The 22,119-nt window shown below is 51.7% G+C and overlaps 1 protein-coding gene across 4 annotated transcripts in view; it reads right to left on the reverse strand.

The window, feature by feature from the left end:
- Positions 1 to 22,119, reverse strand: part of OLFM2 (olfactomedin 2) — an 83,028-nt gene that overhangs the window by 42,438 nt on the left and 18,471 nt on the right. Inside the window, exon 1 of one of the 4 annotated variants that reach the window (XM_003809605.5) lies at positions 17,525 to 17,884. The exons of 2 other annotated variants lie outside the window; for them this stretch is intronic. In XM_003809605.5, coding sequence (XP_003809653.1) covers positions 17,525 to 17,659 — 135 coding nt within the window. In that variant the 5' untranslated portion in view covers positions 17,660 to 17,884. Of the gene's footprint in view, positions 1 to 17,524; positions 17,885 to 22,119 lie in introns of those variants that run through there. One more of the 4 variants, XM_034946602.3, reaches the window with a different exon arrangement.

Raw genomic sequence — 22,119 nt, forward strand, 5'->3', positions numbered from 1 at the left:
ATTTATTTATTTTTTGAGACGGAGTCTTGCTCTGTCGCCCAGGCTGGATGGCGTGCAGTGGCGCGATCTTGGCTCACTGCAAGCTCCGCGTCCCGGGTTCATGCCATTCTCCTGCCTCAGCCTCCCGAGTAGCTGGGACTACAGGCGCCCGCCACCACGCCCGACTAATTTTTGTATTTTTAGTAGAGACAGGGTTTCACTGTGTTAGCCAGGATGGTCTCGATCTCCTGACCTTGTGATCCGCCCGCCTCAGCCTCCCAAAGTGCTGGGATTACAGGCGTGAGCCACTGCGCCCGGCCTATTTTAATTTTTTTTTAGAGACAGAGTCTTGCTCTGTTACCCAGGCTGGAGTGCAGTGGCACAAGCGTAGCTTACTGCAGCCTGGAACTCCTGGCTCAAGCCATCCTCCCACCCCGGCCTCCAAAAGTGCTGGGATTATAGGTGTGAGCCACCACCTCACCTGGCCTTGCAAGGCCTTCTTTAGTCCATCATATTTTCCATCCTTCCTCTCACCCCAGGGCCTTTGCATAAGCAATTCCCTCTGCCCAGAGCATCCTTTCCTCTCTGCATCAGATCTCAGCTCTTGCTTCCTCTGACCTCCAAATTACATCAAATCTCCTTATTAGAAGCTCCTAGAGCACCAAGAATCTTTCCCTCAAAGCTGTTATCACAGCTGCCAATTATATTTATTTGCAAGTACATAATCATCACCTACCTCCCTGTTTTGCAGAAAGCACCACACATCCATGTCTGTTTGGTTGAATATAATTTCTCCCTTAAAAGCATATAAGAAGTCCTCAAAAATACTTGTTGAGGGTGCAGTGGCTCACACCTATAATCCTAGCAGTTTGAAAGGCTGAGACGGGTGGATCGCTTGAGCCCAGGAGTTCAAGACCAGCCCGGGCAACATAGTGAGACCCTGTCTCTACAAAAAATTAGAGGATGTGGGCCAGGTGTGGTGGCTCACACCTGTAATCCCAGCACTTTGGGAGGCCAAGGTGGGCAGATCACCTGAGGTCAGGAGTTCAAGACCAGCCTGGCCAACATGGTGAAACCCCATCTCTACTAAAAATACAAAAATTAGGCAGGCATGGTGGTGCATGCCTGTAATCCCAGCTACTTGGGAGGCTGAGGCAGGAGAATCACTTGAACCCAGAGGTGGAGTTTGCAGTGAGCCAAGATCCCACCACTACACTCTAGCCTGGGCGACAGAGTGAGACTTCGTCTCAAAAAAAAAAAAAAAAATTAGAAGGCATGGTGGTGTGAGCCTGTAGTCCCAGCTACTCAGGAGGCTGAGGTGGGAGGATTGCCTGAGCCTAGGGAGGTTGAGGCTGCCGTGAGCTGGGATCGCGCCACTGCACTCCAGCCTGGACGACAAAATGAGACCCTGTCTCAAAAATAAAATAAAATAAAAACAAAATACTTGTTGAATAAATAAACACACGGATGGATAAATGGCTCCGCTGTTTTCAGGATCTAGTCTGAGTGACTTGGCCTGGCATTTGAGGCTCTCCATGACCTCAGGGGCTGAGCTCCCTCCCGGTCTCAGTAAAGGTCAGAGCAAAAACCCAAGGGCATGAGATGCCAGGTGGGGAATAATTCAGCAGAAGCAAGAAGTCAGAAGCACAGTGACCAAGACAATTCAGGCTCCTCCACAGAGTCACAAAAATCTTGGGGGACACACTGGCTTTCTTCCCATGGAGCATGGAGGGGGGTTCGGATCATTGTTACTTCCTGGCTATTAACATGCAGAGTGACCTGTCTGATGTCTGTTCTGCCTTGATTCTCCTTGTCTTTTATTTTATTTTTACTTTTAGACAGGGTCTCGCTCTGTCACCCAGGCTGGAGCACAGTGGCGTGATCATAGCTCACTGCAACCTCGACCTCCTGGGCTCAAGCAATCCTCCCATACCTCAGCCTTCCAAGTAGCTGGGACTATAGATGCATGCTACTGTGCCCAGCTAATTTTTTTTTTTGAGACAGACACGGGGTTTCACCATGTTGGTCACGGTGGTCTCGAACTCCTGACCTCAGGTGATACACCCACCTCAGCCTCCCAAAGTGCTGGGATTACAGGTGTGAGCCATAGCGCCTGGCCCCAGCTAATTTTTTTAAAAAAATTTTTTGTGCTAGGAGTGGTGGCTCATGCCTGTAATCTCAGTACTTTGGGAGGCCAAGGCAGGCAGATCACCTGAGGTCAGGAGTTCGAGACCAGCCTGGCCAACATGGTGAAACCTCTTCTCTACTAAAAATGCAAATATTAGCTGGGTGTGGTGGCGGGCGCCTGTAATCCCAGCTACTTAGGAGGCTGAGGCAGGAGAATTGCTTGAACCCAGGAGGTGGAGGTTGCAGTGAAGAGAGATTGTGCCATTGCACTCCAGCTTGAGCAACAATGAGACTCCATCTCAAATAAAAAAAAAAATTTTGTGTGTGGAGACTGGGTCTTGCTATGTTGCCCAGGGTGGTCTCAAATTCCTGGGCTCATGCGATCCTCCTGCCTCAACCTCCCAAAGTTCTGGAATTACAGGCATGAGCCACTGTGCTTGGCCCCCTCCTTATCTTTAAGAAATTCTTCCTGGGCCTTATAAGTCTCTCCAGCCACCACGCCATTTCTGTGTTCCTCTCTTGCCCCACTTCATCACATGTGATCCATCAGCAAGTGCTGACGGCTCTGCTTCTGAGATGTACCAGTCTGCCCACTGCTCACCATTCCAGCTGCCACTGTTCTGGTTCAGATAACACTGGGCTTGCTCGGTCCTTCTGATTCTACTCTCACTTCCGGGAATCCATTACCCAACCCAGCAGCTAGAGAGATCTTTAAATAATGTGAATCAGATCAAGTCCCTCCACCCCACGGCAAATCGTCCAGCAGCTTCTCACCGCGTTTAGAATAAAAGCCAACAACTTTGGGAGGCCGAGGTAGGTGGATCACTTGAGGTCAGGAGTTCAAGACCAGCCCAGCCAACATGGCAAAACCCCATCTCTACTAAAAATACAAAAATTAGCCAGGCGTGGTGACAGCCACCTGTAATCCCAGCTACTTGGGAGGCTGAGGCAGGAGAATCACTTGAACCCGGGAGGTGGAGGTTGCAGCGAGCCAAGTTTGCACCACTGCACTCCAGCCTGGGCAACAGAATGAGATTCCATCTCAATTAAAAAAAAAAAAAGAATAAAAGCCAACAGTTCACTGTGGCCAGAAGCCTCGAATGCAGTGTTCCCTGCCAACCTCTACAACTCCATTCTCTCTCCCTCTCCAGCCTTCTCTTTCCAGAGTGCACCACGCTTGTTTCAACCTCAGGGCCTCTGCACATGCAGCTCCCTCTCTCATGGTGCCCTTCTCCCTGGCTCCTTCTCAATCAGCTCCCCAAAGAGCTTACCCCAGTGACCCAACATAATGGGGCTCGCCCACTCATACTCTCTCCCATCTACTTGTTGTGTTCTTCTCTTTTCTTTTTTGAGATAGAGTCTTGCTCTGTCACCCAGACTGGAGTACAGTGGTGTAACCATGGCTCACTGCAGCCTCGACCTCTGGGCTCCAGTGATCCTCCCATTTCAGCCTCCCAAGTAGCTGGGACTGCAGGCGCACGCCACCATGCCTGGCCAATTTCTGTATTTTTTTTTTAGAGATAGGGTTTCACTATGTTGCCCAGTCTGGTCTTGAACTCCTGGGACCAAGCAATCCTCCCACCTCAGCCTCCCAAAGTGCTGGGATTACATATATATGTGAGCCACCACACCCGCCCCACCCCCGCCGGATACTGTTTAGCCCTCTGTACTGCGCTTATGGCCAGATGATAATTTCTTGTTTATTTGTTTGTTATTGATCTCCTCCCACCACAATGTCAGTTCCACAAGAGCAAGTGCCTTGTCTCACGTGTCCCCCTGGCACATAGTAGGTGCATAATAAATATCTGTTGACTGAATTGACAAATGAGCGAATCATGGCTTTCTAGGTCCCTGGAGCCCCAGCTATTGGATTTTGTGAGATCCCCTGCATTCCTTACATAAAGCTCCTACTTCCCTGGGCCGGTTAGGAGGCTTTCAATTCCAAACAGACTCTCTGACTCCCACCCACCCCCTGGCCAACAGGAGGCAAATGAAAATGAAGAGAGGTGTCAGGGAAGAGCTAACTGCCGAGAGAGGAAACCTGGGAAGGGGAGGAGAGGGATGACTTGAAAAGATGGACCTTCTCCAGCTGGAGCAGGGAAGGAGAGAAACTGACGGAGCTGCATCAGTGGATGATGGGGCAACATCACAGTGGACACAAGCACACGCAGGAGGTGTGAGAAAAGGGTGGAAAATGAGACAGAAAAGGGCCGGGATCTCTCTGCACCACACTGGTGGAGAATATTCATGATAGTAATCATGATTCAACTCAATAAAAACCACGGTCTCTACCATGCACTGCACCCTTCCTTGTGCCGGGCACCTTTCTGTGCATTGCCACCCATACTTAGCTCTGATGGGGAAAAGGTGTGAAACGTGATGGGGGGTGGGGGGAGAAATCCCAGCTAAGAAAGGCTGGTGAAGCACGTTGGGTGGCTGAGGCAGGAGGATCGCTTGAACCTAGGAGTTTGAGACCAGCTTGGACAACGTTGTAAAACCCTGTCTCTACAAAAAAATTAAAAATTAGCTGAGCATGGTGATGCATGCCTGTAGTCCCAACTACTCAGGAGGCTGAGTTGGGAGGATGACTTGAGCCCAGGAGGTTGAGGCTGCAGTGAGCTATGATTGCAGCACTGCACTCCAGCCTGAGTGACAGAGCAAGACCTTGTTTCAAGAGAGGAGAGGGGAGGGAAGGGGAGGGAAAGGGAAAGGGAAGGGGAGGGAAGGGGAAGGAAGGAAGGAAGGAAGGAAGGAAGGGAGGGAGGGAGGGAAGGAGGTGAGGAGGGAGGGGAGGGAAGGGAGGGAGGGAGGGAAGGGAGGGAAAGAAAGAGAAAGAAAGAGAGAGAGAGAGGAAGGAAGGAAGGAAAAAGGAAGGAAGGAAAGAAAGAAAGAAAAAGAAAGAAAGAAAGGAAGGAAAAGAAAGAAGGAAAGAAGGAAAGGAGGGAAAGAAAGAAAGGAGAAAAAAAAAAAAAAGGAAGGAAAGAAGAAAGAAAGGAAGGGAGGGAGGGAGGGAAGGAAGGAAGCTGGATACAGTGGCCTGTGCCTGTAATTCCAACTACTTGGGAGGCTGAGGAATTAGACTTGCTTGAGCCTGGAAGGCAGAGGTTGCAGTGAGCTGAGATCGCGTCACTGCACTCCAGCCTGGGCGACAGAGTGAGACTCTGTCTCAAAAACAAACAAACAAACAAACAAACAAAAAACGTAATGAAAGAAAGGTTGGTGTGGTGAGCAGGGCTGTGCTCAGGGCTCCGTATTCCTGGCTCACTATCCAGGATGGCCGAGAACTCAGACACCCACCTGACTCTAAACTTCCCTCTGTACTCCTTTGAAAAGAGCCTGAGGGCACTTTTGAGGCCACCTTTGTTGGCTTTGAGATCTCGCTTTGCCAGGAGTTCAGAGAATTTCTGGAGATTTGGTTATTTGTGTTCCAAAAGAGCAGCATGTAGGCATTGGAGTGCACAGGGATTCTGCAACCAGATGTGGACGCCTGTGTTGTTTATCCACAGGCACCTGTGAATTCCCACGTTTAGGGCACATGTGGAGTATCTGGACATGCCTGTAACTAGCTATGCACCTATGTGCACATCAGTGGAAATCCAGGGAAATGCCATTGTGCATTAGAGGATATGTATGTCTGTGTGCTGTTGCCGATGGCAATAAACATTCCTTTTGTTCACACGTGTTCACAAACATTCTATTTCCATAGATTCTGTGTACAATTCGTGAGCCCACAAGTCAACCTGCGTAATCACTTTATATACTGACTGTGTATTTTTATATATATATATATATATACATATATATATATATTTCGAGACGGAGTCTCGCTTTGTCACCCAGGCTGGAGTGCAGTGGCGTGATCTCGGCTCACTGCAAGCTCTGCCTCCTAGGTTCACGCCATTCTCCTGCCTCAGCCTCCCGAGTAGCTGGGACTACAGGCGCCCGCCACCAAGCCTGGCTAATTTTTTGTATTTTTAGTAGAGACGGGGTTTCACCGTGTTAACCAGGAGGGTCTCGATCTCCTGACCTCATGATTCGCCCACCTCAGCCTCCCAAAATGCTGGGATTACAGGCGTGAGCCACTGCGCCCAGCCAACTCTATATTGATATTGAGGACACTGGATATATCTGTGTTTACTTGCCTTTATCTTTTTTTTTTTTTTTTTTTTTGAGATGGAGTCTCACTCAGTCGCCCAGGCTGGAGTGCAATGGCATGATCTCGGCTCACTGCAACCTCTGCCTTCTGGGTTCAAGCGATTCTCCTGCCTCAGCCTCCCGAGTAGCTGGGATTACAGGAACCCACCACTGTGCCTGGCTAATTTTTATATTTTGTATTTAGTAGAGATGGGTTTTCACCATGTTGGCCAGGCTGGTCTTGAACTCCACTCAAGTGATCCACCTGCCTTGGCCTCCCAAAGTGCTGGGATTACAGGTGAGAGCCCAGGAGTTCAAGACCAGGTGGGAGGATCACCCAGCCTTTTCTGGTTTCTTTTTAGAGACAAGGTCTCACTGTGTCACCTAAGCTGGAGTGCTGGTGCGACCATAGCTCACTGGAGCCTCGACTTCCTGAGTAGCTGGGATTAAAGGCATACACCACCATGCCTGGCTAATTTTTTATACTTTTTGCTGTAGAGACAGGATCTCCCTATGTTGCCCAGACTGGTCTTGAACTCCTGAGCTCAAGTGATCCTCCTGCCTTGGCCTTCCAAGTAGCTAGGACCACAGGCGGGTACCACCACACCCAGCTAATTTTTGTACTTTTTGTACAGACAGCCTCGATTTCCTGAGTAGCTGGGATTACAGGCATGCACCACCATGCCTGGCTAATTTTTACATATTTTGTTGTAGAGACAGGATCTCACGATGTTGCCCAGGTTGGTCTTGAACTCCTGGGTTCAAGTGATCCTCCCACTTTGGCCTCTCAAAGCGCTGAGATAATAGGTATAAGCCACTGCACCTGGCCATTGCTTTTATCCTGGATAATTCTGCAGCCATGGACAGAAGTGCACATACCCATACTCACAAACAGCTCTGCCACATGTGCCAGCGTGAGAGCCCATCACACAGGTGAACGCCTCCCTGTGAACACCTATGGCCCTCTGTGTGCTCTCCTGAACAGCAGGTACACACATGTATGCTCACCAGGAGCCAAAAACATGTTATTCACTAACAATGTTAACCACACAGAAGCCACACACTTGCATCCATTCAAGTAACAACTGTGCCCTTCCATGATTAACTCTCCACACCCATTTGTTCAGCCGCCTGTATCCACGAACATTCCTACGCTCCTTTCAGGAGGAACTGGCATCTGTATATATCTGTCAGCTGCCATCTTAGGTCTCCCCAACGAACTCATTAGCATTGCGGTGAAACCTGAAATATTCCTGCAGAACTTCTGCTCTACTAATAAGCCTGATGTCCTGCTGAGGTCACATGGCACTTACGAGGGCTAATGGAGCCAGCCTTGGCCAGCAAGGTAGGAAACCCTGGACTCCTGGAATAGCCAGAGAATGTCTGGCTATTTACTCCCAAGAATAAACAAATTTCCTTTCCTTCTCACCGCACCAAGTGCCCCAGCCAGCATCTATCTGCAGAACCAAAGTCATATTTAAGATACATTTTTGGCCTCAATACTATCCTGGCATCACACTAAAGGCTACATCTACCTGTTATTCTACTGAAGGTTGCATTACTCTGATGGGCACTACACTGGGAGCTGCATCACCAGATTTGTCATTATACTGAAGGCCACATCACTATCATGGGCACTACACTGAGGGCTGCATCAACAGACTTGTCATTATACTGAAGGCTGCATTACCTGGTTGGGCATTACACTGAGGGTTGCATCATCAGACCTGTCTGAACCACCCTGTTAGTCTTGCCCTTAAGGCCTCCAATCCCAGGCTGAGTATTGTTTGTGTGTGTTTGTGTTTGTGTGTGTGTGTGTGTGTTTTGAGATGGAGTCTCACTCTGTCGCCCAGGCTGGAGTGCAGTGGCAGGATCTCGGCTCTATGCAACCTCCGCCTCCCAGGTTCAAGCGATTCTCCTGCCTCAGCCTCCCACGTAGCTGGGATTATAGGCATGTACCACCACGCCCAGCTAATTTTTGTATTTTTAGTACAGACGGGGTTTCACCATGTTGGCCAGGCTAGTCTCGAACGCCTGACCTCAAGTGATCCACCCACGTCTGCCTCCCAAAGTGTTGGGATTACAGGCGTAAGCCACCATGCCCAGCCCAGTCTGAGTATTATACTGAGGGCTTCATAACTAGAAAGCTAAACTTAACAGGCAACACTTTCCCTCAGCACTGGTAGCTCCCCTGTGTGTGGTGTGAAGGGGCAAGCAGAAGTGGGGTTGAGAAGTGACTCTGAGGGGTCTGGTAGGACTAGAGAGATGAGGAAAACTGGGGACTCTGAAGCCACACACTGGGGGTGGGAAGCCAGAGGACAGAAAAGCAACTATTATATCAAGAGTTGGAATTCTGGCCAGGCATGGTGGCTCATGCCTGTAATCCCAACACTCTGGGAGGCCAAGGTGGGAGGATCACTTGAGGACAGGAGTTTGAGACCAGCCTGGGCCACATAGTGAGCTCCATCTCTATGCAAAATTTAAAAATTAGCCAGGTGTGGTGGTGCACACCTGTAGTCCCAGCTATTTGGGAGGCTCAGGCAGGAGGATCACTTGAACACAGGACGTCGAGGCTGCAGGGGGCTATGATCATGCCATTGCACTATAGTCTGAGTGACAGAGTGAGACCCTGTCTTGGGAGGAAAAAAAAAAGTTGGGGCCAGGCACAGTAGCTCATGGCTGTAATCCCAGCACTTTGGGAGGCCAAGGCGGGTGGACTGCCTGAGCTCAGGAGTTCAAGACCAGCTTGGCCAATATGTTGAAACCCTGTCTCTACTAAAAATACAAAAAAAAGGCCGGGTGCGGTGGCTCACACCTGTAATCCCAGCACTTTGGGAGGCCGAGGCGGGCAGATCATGAGGTCAGGAGATTGAGACCATCATGGCTAACACGGTGAAACCCCGTCTCTACGAAAAATACAAAAAATTAGCTGGGCGTAGTGGTGGGCGCCTGTGGTCCCAGCTACTCGGGAGGCTGAGGCAGGAGAATGGCTTGAACCCGGAAGGCGGAGCTTGCAGTGAGCCGAGATCGCACCACTGCATTCCAGCCTGGGCAACAGAGCGAGACTCCATCTCAAAATAAAATAAAATAAAATAAAATACAAAAAAAATTATCCAGGCATGGTGGCAGGTGCCTGTAGTTCCAGTTACTCAGGAGGCTGAGGCAGGAGAATCACTGGAACCCGGGAGGTGGAGGTTGCGCCACTGCACTCCAGTATGGGCGACAGAATGAGACTCCATCTCAAAAAAAAAAAAAAAAAAAAGTTGGAACTCAACTTTCTTGAGCCACTAGTGCTGAAGGGGCCGGAAAGATTCAGATTGGCTCCTCTTGGAAGCTGTGGATCCTTGTCCTGTCTCTGCTGTTCTTACCAGGAGCCCCTGCCAAAAACCTACCTTGCCATGCCCTTGAGAAGAGAAGCTTTACCTGCAAGTACAGGCCTTGGCAGCCTGGCACAGACGCTATACCCTGAGCAGCCCCAACATGTGCCATATCCTCATATGTGCTCCACACGCCCCATCGCACCTCAACAGTCAGGCATGGCTTTGCCACGCTCAGACATTCCGCACACAAGACACGCTCTCATTCACTCCAACACGTCCCTTGGGTTCAGACACAACTGATGGCCATCAGATTCCCCTTACACGAAGGGGCGTGCTTGCCATGAAGACACGCTCAAACATGCTATGACACGCTCTGACACGCAGGGGCACACACACACCCAAGCATGCTTTCACGGGGACCAGGCAGGTCTCCAACCTCTGCCAGAGTCTACACGCCCATGGCCACCTTGCCCTTCCAGATGGATTGATGGGGCGGCGGGGAGAAGGCTGTTATAAATTAAACATCGAGACACTGTCTGAGCACCAGGCTCTGCCATCCACTCATTGGCTGGTTCCCTCCCAGGAGGCTGCGGGCACACAGGGTGGGGGAGAGGGCAGGGGAAGTGGCTCGCTTAATTAATTAGTCCTCATTGAGATATCTTTGCAAATATCCCTTTATCGAAGGACACCATTCCATCCGTTTCCTGGGAATTTGTTGCCTCTATGTGTCTCTGGCCCCTGAGTATCGCAGAAATGACAAGACAAGAAAGAGCGCGCCCAAGAGCTGCTCAAACCTTAGCTGTGTTTCTGATCACGACAGCAGCACTGAGGGACAAGCGGGAAGGCTCAGAGATTCAGAGATCCAGGCGGAGGGGCAGAGAGATTAGGCAAGGGGAGATGCGGAAACTCAAGTACAAACCGAACTGCAGAGTCAGAGATACAGACTCTGAAATACGGGAAGAGAGAGACGCAGGCAGAGAAACTTTGCAACTGGGAGGACCAGAGTGGGGACAGATGGACGCGCGGCTGGGCAGACAAACCTCCCCTCTGCCTTTTCCCGCCTGGCTTGGCCTCCCCCATCTCCTGGGCAATCCACTCTCTGCAGCGGCAGGCAGCGGTAACAATCAGGCCTGATTCCTTTTGGCCCTAGCTACCCTCCCCTTCCCTCTCCCTCCCCCAATCACTCCTGCAATCATCTCCCTTGTTCAAAATGAGCTTCTGCAGCTGCAGCCCAGACAGCTGTTCCATCTTGGAGCCAGTACTGGGCCTGGTGGCTGGGTCCTAGAGGGACGCCCTCCCGAGTGGCAGCAGGGGAGGGGGAATGGTGCTCGGGGGCAGAGAAGGCAAGGGGTCACCCGGAGCTTGGGAGCCCACCTCCATCTCCAGTCAACACTTGGCCCCATCACCAGCATACCCAGGGGGTCCAGACACTGCCAATGCCTCTCTTTGGGGCCCTCAAGAGAGGTGGTCTGGGGCCAGGCATGGTGGTTCCCGCCTGTAATCCCAGCACTTTGGGTAGCTGAGGCGGGTGGATGACTTGAGGTCAGGATTTGAGACCAGCCTGGCCAACATGCTGAAACCCCATCTCTACTAAAAATACAAAAATTAGCTAGGCAGGGTGGCGCACACCTGTAGTCCCAGCTACTTGGGAGGCCGAGGCAGGAGAATCGCTTGAACCCGGGAGGTGATTGAGGGAGATCGCAGTGGGCCAAGACGGTGCCACTGCACTCCAGCCTGGGTGAGAGCGAGATTCTATCTCAAAATAAATGAATAAACAAACAAACAAATAAATAAATAAGAGAGGTGGTCTTGGTCATCCTGCCCTCTGTCACCAAATCCTTCCTAACATCCAACACAGGTCCTGGCCCTAGAAGCCTCTCCCGTCCAAGAATTCTAGTCTGTTTCCCAGGGTCCCCGTCAGGGTCCTATGGTGAGATGGAGATAGAATCCCAGAGGTAGAGACAGACAGACACAGAGAGACATGGAGAGACAGACATGAATGAGATAAAGAGACAGATATAGGCCGGGCATGGTGGCTTATGCCTGTAATCCCAACACTTTGGGAGGCCGAGGTGAGTGGATCACTTGAGGTCGGGAGTCGGAGACCAGTCTGGCCAACATAGCAAAACCCCATCTCTACTGAAAATACAAAAAATTAGCCAGGCCTGGTGGTGCACGCCTGTAATCCCAGCTACTTGGGAGGCTGAGGCAGGAGAATCGCTTGAATCCGGGAGGCGGAGGTTGCAGTAAGCAAAGATCGTGCCACTGCACTCCAGCTTGGGCAACAGGGTGAGACTTGATCTCAAAAAAAATAAAATAAAATTTAAAAATTTTAAAAATCTTAAGTCCCTGAAAGATCCCCCTCCCCACGACATGATATGGCTCCCATCACCTTCCTTCCCTCACCTCCTCTCCCTCTTCCGCTCGCTCACTATGCTCCAGACATGGGCCTCCTCCCTGTTCCTCCAACACGCCAGGCAAGGTCTTGCCTCAGGCTCTTTGCAGGGGCTGTTCCCTCTACCTACAACTCTTTGCCTCCCAAAATCCTCCTCTTCCCCCCTTCACATCCTTCCAATCTCTGCATATGTGTTACCTCCTCAGAGAGGCCACTTGATCTAAAATAACTCCTCCTTTATTCTTCTCTTATTCTTTGTTGTTGTTGAGACAGGGTTTCACTCTGTCACCCAGGCTGGAGTGCAGTGGTGCAATCATAGCTCACTGCAGCCTCAAACTCCTGGGCTCAAGCAATCCTCATGCTTTAGCCTCCTGAGTAGCTGGGACTACAGGTGTGCACCACCATGCCCAGCTAATTCTTTTTATTTTTCCTCTTTTTCTTTTTTTTGAGATGGAGTTTTGCTCTTGTCACCCAGGCTGGAGTGCAATGGTGCGATCTCGGCTCACTGCAACCTCTGCCTCCTGGGTTCTCCTGCCTCAGCCTCCTAAGTAGCTGGGATTACAGGTGCCTGCCATCACACCTGGCTAACTTTTTTTTTTTTTTTTTTGAGACAGAGTCTTGTTCTGTCACCCAGGCTGGAAGTGCAGTGATGCAATCTTGGCTTACTGCGAGCTCCACCTCCTGGGTTCACGCCATTCTCCTGCCTCAGCTTCCCGAGTAGCTGGGACTGCAGGCACCCGCCACCATGCCCAGCTAATTATTGTATTTTTAGTAGAGACGGAGTTTCACCATGTTAGCCAGGATGGTCTCAATCTCCTGACCTCGTGATCTGCCCGCATCAGCCTCCCAAAGCACTGGGATTACAGGTGTGAGCCACCGGGTTTCACCATGTTGGCCAGGCTGGTCTTGAACTCCTGACCTCAGGTGATCCACCCGCCTTGGCCTCCCAAAGTGCTGGGATTACAGGTGTGAGCCACCGTGCCTGGCTAAAAATGTATTTTCTTTTGGGGTTTTGCTATGTTGTCCAGGCTGGTCTCGAACTCCTGGCCTCAAGCAATCTTCCCACCTTGACCCCTCAAAGTGCTGAGATTACACATGTGAGCCCACTGTGGTCAGCCTATTTTAATTTTTTGTAGAGACAGGATCTTGCTGTGTTGCCCAGGCTGGTCTTGAACTCTTGGCCTCAAGCAATCTTCCCACCCCTGCCTTCCAAAGCTTGAGAATTATAGGCATGAGCCACAGTGCCACTCTAAGAGCCTTTTGCTGAGAACTGCTCAGCTCCTCCTTATTCGTCCCATAAAGCAAAAGGTCCCCCTCAAATAGCACACCCCTCCTCCATCTCCCCTTCCGTCTCTCCAGCCCCCCAGGCAGAGGCGATGGTCAAGGGTATAACATACAAGATTCAGGTATTTTACTTCAGACCCCGAAATGATGGCCGTGGCTGGCAATACAGCTGACAGCTCTTAGTCTGGTCCTGGATTTATGATCCCCAGGTGAGAAGCCATTCCGCTGAAGGCTCCTGTCCCACAGGGATGGTTTATGGCTGGGAGTTGGCCAAAGGTAGTAGCGGCAGCTTCTTCCCCACGTCTTCCCAGAGATGGTCTATAACCGCAGGAATGCTAAGCTGCTTCCGCAATTCAGGAGGAGGAAGCCAGAGAGAAGCAGGACCCCCAAGGCTCTACGCTCACCGCCACCACACCACTGAGTTCCTTTTTAAAGCCAAACACCAGCATCCAACCTTCCGCCTCCTGACTTTGAGAATCCATACTGCTTCGTTTCCTGAACCCCTCAGCCTCCCCCACGTTGGGGTGCTAAACCTTCCGACATCTCCTCCTAACCGAACACCTACTATGTGCCTGGTCACTTTCCATTTGTTCTCCCCAGTCCTGAGGAAGGTGAAATGGATTTAGACACTTGAGAAATGTTTATTCCAGGCTTGGCTAGAGGGGTAAACAAAAGAACCCCTCCTTACTAAACACCTACTATGTGCCTGTTATTTATTTGTTTTTGTTTGAAGGAGGAATCCACAAATCCTTATGAAGGTGTGATTGTGGATTCAGTCATTGGACAAATATTTATTGTAGGCCTACTGTGCGTCACACCTTAGGGTTCAGTAGTGAGCAAAACACAGACGTCTTCAAGGATCTTACCATCTCATAAAGACTCTAAATTCCCCCTGACTAATAAGGAAATCGAATCCCAGCTTCTCAGAGGCTAAGACAGGAGAATGACTTGAGCCTAGGAGTTCCAGATGTCAGTGAGCTATGATGGCACCACTACACTCCAGCCTGGGTGACAGAGTGAGACTCTTTCTCTAAAAATAATAATATTAATAATAATAACAATAAGGAAGTTGGGGCTTAGAGAAATTAAATAATTTCCCCCAAAGTCACACAGCTAGTAAATTACAGGGCCAGAATTCAAACCCAGATATGTTTGACTCAAAAATCTTATCACTAACTGAGCATCTGCTATCTTAGGCACTGCGCTGGGGGTTTTCAAACATAAAAATTCTTGACATAGAAGAGGCACTTGATAATCTTGTGGAATAGGCCAGGCACTGGTGGCTCATACCTGTAATCCCAGCATTTTGGGAGGCCGAGGCGGGAGGATCCCTCGAGCCCAGGAGTTCAAGACCAGCTTGGGCAACATGGTGAGACTCCACCTCTTAAAAAAATAGTTTTGTGGAATAAATACAATGGATAGAAGGATAGATGAATGGATGGAGAGGCAGATGGATGGTGGAAGGATGGATGCACAGAGGATAGAAAAAGAGAGTTGGATAATGGATAATGGATGGATGGAGGAATTGGTGAATGCATGGATAGAGATGGATGGATAGAAGAATGGATCCGTGAAAGAACAGAGAGCCAAATGATGCATCATGGATAGATGAAAAGAGATGGGTGGAAGGATAAAGAGATGGATGTGTGAAAGGATGGATGTACAGATGGATGGACAGATGGAATAGTGGGTGGGTGTATGAGTGAATGGATGGAGAGAAAATGGATGGGTAGATGAAATAATTGATGGATAGATGGACAGACTGATGGAATAACAGGTGGTTGGATGAATGAATGAATGGAGATATGGATAGCAAGACAGATGGAAGGATGGGCGTAAAAACAGATGGATAGATGAAATAATAGATGGAGGGAAGGATGGATGGATGGATGAAGAGATATATGGAAGCGTGGAAGGATGGGAATTTGAACAGCAGATCTCTGTTACCCACAACAATTCTGTGAGGTAAGACATCATTCCCATTTTATAGATGAGAAAACGATAGCTCAGAGTGACAAAGGCACTGGCCAGAGTCATAGAGCAAGTTGGGGACAAAATCTAGATTCCAACATAGGTCTTTCAGACTCCCAAAATGGACACCTTCATGTCACAGTCCCCTCCCAGCCCTCACCCTGAGTACCTTAACATCTCACTTCTCAGATCCCTTTTGACAAAGTATAATGAGACTGAGGGATGGGGTGGTGTCAGGGATGGGAGGGCCACTGGCTTTCAGCAGGTGAATTCATGGAAGCATTGGATGAAGATGCTGTTAGCTACGAATGGGCCAGAGTGGAGATCAGGTCTGTTTGGGCACACACACATACACACTTACAGAAAACACACAGCACACAGGGCATCCTACCCACATGCATACAAGGCAGGCACACACACACACTTTCATACACACTTGCAGTTATATGCACACACTTACAAAGACATACCTGTCCACACATATGCACACAAAGATACTTGCACACACGTTTGCACAGATACATATGCACACACAAAATCATAACTCATAGACATGCTCTTATATACTTATATATACATTCTGCAGACACACCATATGCACACATTTACACACACCTGCATAGAACACATGTACACAGACTCACTTGCTTTCAATGGTGGTAGAGGGAAATTTGGCTTCTGATTTCAATGAGATACCATCTCTCTCCCTTCTCAGATAGCAACGGCAAGAAGCCTGTATCATACTTGTGTATAACAAACTCATATGCACACATGCAATCTTGTAACACAGGCAAACCCATAGTCAGGGACAGGCAATTGCAGATACACATGCTGATATGTCCACACCCAAGCACAGTCACTCAGGGACACACCCACACTCATTCTGGGATGCACCCTGACACACAGGAAGACACACCGGACCCCATGCCGGCAGTGCACATAAACTTTCTCCACTCCCATTCCCCCATATACACACCGAAACACACACATATAGACACACCAGGACATACCCAAATAATAAACACTTGATGTGACAGACACACAGAAACACACCGTCTCACACATTGGCTGCCAAGTCTAAGAATCTAGCCTGAAAGCTCTCACCTGTGTCAAGCCCAATACCACCCCCACCAGGGGCTGGACAAAGCCTTCTCAGGTGTCCCCACCACCACCACACACCCTTGCCTTTGACCCTAGGGAGCAAATTCTTCTTTGCTCCCATCAAGGAGAAAGAAGCTGCAGGATGACCATTTGGGGCTAAGCAAGGGAGGGTTGGTGAAGTTGGGGCTAAAGAAAGGGAGCCCCAGGCATCGCAGCCTGGGTTTGGGGGATGATTTGGGAGGAACCCCCCAAACAGATGGAACAGGGGTGGGGCTACCAGAGGTTGAGGAGTTGGGGGAGAGGTATATCTGGAGGAGGCCCAGGGAAGTTTGCAGTGAAGGAAACCCCTCCCCTCTCTCCTCAGGACACCACGGGGAGGACCCCACTGAGTTCTCTCCTTCTTCCCCGATCCAGGGAAGCTCTGTAGTGGGGAAGCTGGAGGATAAAGCCTCAAAGGGGGATGGGATGGGAAGGCGCAATCCTGGAGCTTCGGGAGGCAGTGTCAGCTCCGGCCCCAGTCTGCGCCCCGTCTGCCTCCCAGGGAGGGTGAGTTATGGGGATAAATATTCAGCACATGGCGAGGCAAGAATGGCGGAAGGGGTGCAGGGGAGAGAAAAAGAGAGAAAAAAAGATACAAATTCTCAGCGCCACAGAGACAGAGACAAGGAAAGATAGAAATATTAATAGAAAGAGACCCAGAGACGCAAAGCAGGGGAAATGAAGAGAGACTCAGACAGAACTACTCAGAGACGCAACCAGGCAGAGACCTTGAAGGTGGAGACACTCGGAAACCCCTCGATCCTCCCCTCTTTCAGAGACAGGGTCCTTCTAAACCCCCGAGTCTCACCCTCCTCCCGCTGCACCCCACTCAGCCCAGACTCAGCTCAATTCTGCAGTCCTTGTCGCCTCCGCCCTAGGGCCGGAGCGAGCCTGGTACGCTATTGGCGCTCAGACATTGCTCACTAATAATCATAATAATCAATAATAACAGCAAGAACCATCCTAAATGGCGCGGAGGTGGCTAGGGGTCCCGGGGCTCCTTCTGCCTCCACGTCCGACCCTGGAACCCCGAAAGGGCGTCCCCTACCCAGGCGTGCCAGGCAGGGTCGTGGGAAGCACAGGGGTAGAGGGGGACAGGTGGGGGCCCCGGGGGCTGCGGCGGCGGCAGCGGCTGTGGCGCGGGTACCACGCCCCCCGCGCGGCGGCCACTCACGATTTTCTCGGAGGCGCCCGCACGGGACACGGTGCCGTTGAGCCCCACGAGCGAGGGCAGCGTCTGCGACATCCAGTTGGTGACCATGGCCATGGTGCTCAGCACGGCCCCGATCTTGAGCAGCGGCACCGACATCGCGCCTCCGCCTCATGCCCCGCGGCCGCCCGCCGCGCGTCCCTTCTCTGGCCCGCCGCGGGGCGCTCGGTCCCTCGACACCCAGGCGCCCCGGGGGGCGTGGGGGAGGGGGCACGAGCGCGAGCTGCGGGGCAGGGGGTCCGGGACGGGGTGAGGGGGGGCTCGGGGACGCGGGCTGCGGCTCGGCGCGCCTGGCGGGCTCCTCTTATAAAGCGCCGGCTCGGCCCCCCGCCCCCTCCCGCGCCTCCGCGCCGGGCACTTCCAGCCGCCGTGACGTCACGCCTCCGGCCTGGAGCCCGGCGGGGGGCGGGGGGCGCCCAGACTGCCCCCACCCCCCCGCCCGCCCCCTACCGGGGACCTCTCCATGGGGTGGGGGACCTCCCCCTGGTGGCATTCCCCAAGCGCCCCACCACCACCGCGGTGGCATTCCCCAGCCCCGCCCCCCAACGGTATTCCCGGCCCCCCTCCCCCTAGGCGGTGTTCCCGGACCGCCTCCCGGACGCAGCCCCTCTCCGAGCCCGAACCGCGGGACCCCGGGCGTATAGGCGCCCTCGGCCCACCCCGGCCACCCAAAGACGGCAGGGGGCCGGAGTCGCAAATCCCCACCCACCCACTGTTGGGACACCCACCCTGGCTACCTAAAACCTCGGACAGCGGGCATTGGGGGGCGTGGGGGGGCGACACGCTCGTGCGCTCCCATGAATCGGGTCACCAAGGGTCTCCTTTAGCTGGGGGAAGGGGCTTCCTTCCCGGGCACTGAGACCACTCTAGGGATCCTTCGGTCATTTCGTGCCCCCAGGGTGGCGTGATCCAGGGCCAACAGACGAAATTGCTTGGGTGCAGGTGCGGTCCTGGGGTCACTTCGGCCACGGGAGGAGTTCCCACGACTGCCAAGGGCAGCTTCCTACCCAGGGACCACGGAGACCTGGCACGCGGCTTTTAGGAGGCGAGTCCCGGGCAGTTGTCGACTTGCAACTTTAACTTTGGGTGGGGGCGGGGCACTCACGCTTCGGACCTTCCTCGCGGCCCCGGGGACCCCGCTCCCGGCCCGCTCCCTCGGGGGAGCGGGAAGCGCAGTGCCCTCGCCGCCCACCCGTCCGCCCACGCACCAGCCGGCGGCGGCGGCCGCTGGGCCGCTGAGAGGAGCGCCGGGCTGGTTTTAATTTCCTCTGTTTTGCCTGCACTCACGCCCCCTCCTGGCGTCCCCGCATCACCTCGCTCCGCCGCCGCCGTCGCCCTCAGCCCGCGGCCGCCGCCGTCTGGAGGCGGCGATGACTCAGGCCTTTCCAGGCGGCGGCCTGGGGCTGAGGGCTCTGGCTGGGGAGGAGCGCCAAGCATGAGCGGGGAGTGGGGCTGGGGGTCTCAAACCGTCTTTTTTTCTGAGCTGGACAACACCAAGATGCAAGTGTGACCTGTAGGGATGACTGTTCCTCTCTGCCTCAGTTTCCCCATCTGCAAAGTGGGTGGTGGAGACCTAACACGTGTAAAGGGCTTGGTCATCCTGAGAATCAGGTAATTTACTGAGCATCTACTATGTCCCAGGCACTGTGAACAACAGACAAAAATGCCTGCCTGTGTGAAATTGAATATTCTTTTTCTTTTCTCTCTCTCTTTTTTTTTTTTTTTTTTTTTTTTTTTGGTAGAGATGGGCATCTCGCTATGTTGCCCAGGCTGGTCTCGAACCCCTGGCCTCAATCGATCCTCCCACCTTGGCCTCCCAAAGTGTTGGCATTCCAGGAGTGAGCCTCCGGGTTGGATGTGAAGATGAATATTCTATGGGGTGAGACAGTCAAGAAATAAGGGAAAAAAGTAAAGTACATAAGATATTAGGAGGAAGGGGAAGTAAACTTTAAACAGGGTGATTGGAGAATGGGACTTATTTATTTATTTATTTATTTGAGACGGAGTCTTGCTCTGTCGCCCAGGCTGGAGTGCAGTGGTGCGATCTCGGCTCACTGCAAGCTCTGCCTCCCGGGTTCAGGCCATTCTCCTGCCTTAGCCTCCCGAGTAGCTGGGACTACAGGCACCCGCCACCACGCCCGGCTAATTTTTTGTATTTTTTAGTAGAGACGGGGTTTCACCGTGTTAGCCAGGATGGTCTCAATCTCCTGACCTTGTGATCTGCCCGCCTCGGCCTCCCAAAGTGCTGGAATTAGAGGCGTGAACCACTGTGCCTGGCGAGAAAGGGACGTTTAAGCAGAGACCTGAAGTGAGGAAGGGAACCATCTGGATATCTGGGGGAAGAGAGTTCCACGCAACAGGAACAGCAAGTGCAAAGGCCCTGGGGCAGGAGTGTTCGAGGACCAGGAAGGAGGCCAGTGTAGTTGGAGTGAGCCAGGGGGAGAATAAGGAATGATGATGTTTGTAAAATACTTTATGAGTGTCTGGGACATGGTAAGTTTTTCAAATAGTAGCTACCATTGTTATTATTTGAGGCCGGGCACGGTGGCTCATGCCTATAATCCCAGCACTTTGGGAGGCCGAGGAGGGTGGATCACTTGAGGCCAGGAGTTCGAGACCAGCCTGGCCAACATGGTAAAACCCTGTCTCTACTAAAAATACAAAAGTTAGCCAGGTATGGTGGTGCACGCCTGTAATCCCAGCTACTTGGGAGGTTGAGGTGGGAGAATTGCTTGAACCCAGGAGGCAGAGGTTGCAGTGAGCCAAGATCGAGCCACTGCACTCCAGCCTGGGCGACAGACGAGTGAGACCCTGTCTAAAAAAAAAAAAGATGAGTTCTTGCCAGCTTGTTCTAAAGCTTTCACTGATGAGTGCTGAACACTTTGCAGATGCAATGTTAACAATTGCTGCAACATCCATAAACAGTACAGTGACACCCCTATTTCCAGGTGAGGAAACTGAGCTCAGAGAGGAGAGGGACCCAGATCAGGGGAACCCAGCAGGGAAGTGGGGGCCCAGGTTTTGAAACCAGGACTGTCTGATTTCAGACCCTAAGACCAACCGGGCTCCAGGCCTCCTGGCTTAGACAATTTGGAACCCAAACAAACTTTCTCACTCTCTGGCCATGGGTGCTGTGGGAAACTGCCTTAGTTCAGCGCATCCAGGCTTCTCCAAGGAGTGGTCTGTGCTCGAGTTTGCACTTGCTTGCATTTAACTCCTTGTCTCCCACCTCCCCAACGTTTCCAAAACTCCTCTCACCAAAGGTGCCAATTTGCCAGGTCCATACCCTCATGCCAGTCCTCATTAGATCATTCTCACAGTCAGTCAGTCCCCACGCACCATCACCTTCTTGAAACTCCGTTTTCCCTTGACTTCAGAGACATGGTATGACTTCCTAGTTCTGCACCCACCTCTCTGGCTGTGCCGTCGCTGTCTCCTGCTACTCCCTAAAACTCTGTATCTTTCAGGGCTTTGTCCTGGATTCCCTGCTGCTCTCATTCTGCCTGGACCATCACACCCACTCTCAAGGTTTTGGCTCCATCTGGGACACTGCAACCTCAGGACCTTTGAACTTCCTGTTCCCTCTACACAAAATACATCAAGGATGCCCCCCATGGCTTGTTCCTTTACTTAATTAATGTATTTTTTAGAGACAGAGTCTTGCTCTGTCACCCAGGCTGGAGTGCAGTGGTTCAATCATAGCTCATTGCAGCCTCTAACTCCTAGGCTCAAGCTATTCTCCTGCCTCAGCCTCCCAAGTAGCTGGGACTACAGATGCGAGCCACCATTCCCGGTCCTTTATTTAATTTGTATCTCTGCTCTGTCATTGTGTGGGTCAGAGCCATGCCCTGCCCTTCCCCCAGAAAACTACATTTCCCAGATTCCATTGCATACTGGCTTCCTGGTCGGTTTATCCAATGGGAGCCACTGGAGGGAGATCGGAGATTGGAGAGGAAGGCAGAAGCCAAGGTGTTTCTCTCCTGTGTCTGCTTGGGGTGGAGGGTGTTTTCTGACAGTGGCTACACCTCCTCCATAGTCCCAGTTCCTCCCCAAGGGTCCCTTCCTCATCACATCCTCTCTTTGCCATGTCCCTCCAGTAGCTTTCTGCTGTAGCTTATGCCAGATTTCCTCATCATCCCATGTGGCTTCTCAACTCTTTCTTCTCCCACTTAACCAATTCCCTGTATTAAATTTCCCCTCTCTGAAACACGTAGAGTAGTTTGTTTCCCTAACAAGACCCTCAGTGATATGGTGATCTTATCCAAAGGACCTTCCCTGGCCACCTCATCTACAATCTGAGCCCCCCACCACTCTGTGCCACTTACCCTACTTTAGTTGTTTTTTGTTTTGTTTTGTTTTGAGATGGAGTCTCGCTCTGTTGCCCAGGTTGGAGTGCAGTGGCGAAATCTCTGCTCACTGCAACCTCCATCTCCCGGGTTCGAGTAATTCTCATGCCTCAGCCTCCCGAGTAGCTGGGTTTACAGGTGCATGCCACCATGCCCAGGTAATTTTTGTATTTTTAGTAGAGACGGGGTTTCACCATGTTGACCAGGCTGGTT

Source organism: Pan paniscus, chromosome 20 (genome assembly GCF_029289425.2).
Source record: "Pan paniscus chromosome 20, NHGRI_mPanPan1-v2.0_pri, whole genome shotgun sequence".
In the NCBI taxonomy this organism is placed as follows: Eukaryota; Metazoa; Chordata; class Mammalia; order Primates; family Hominidae; genus Pan; species Pan paniscus.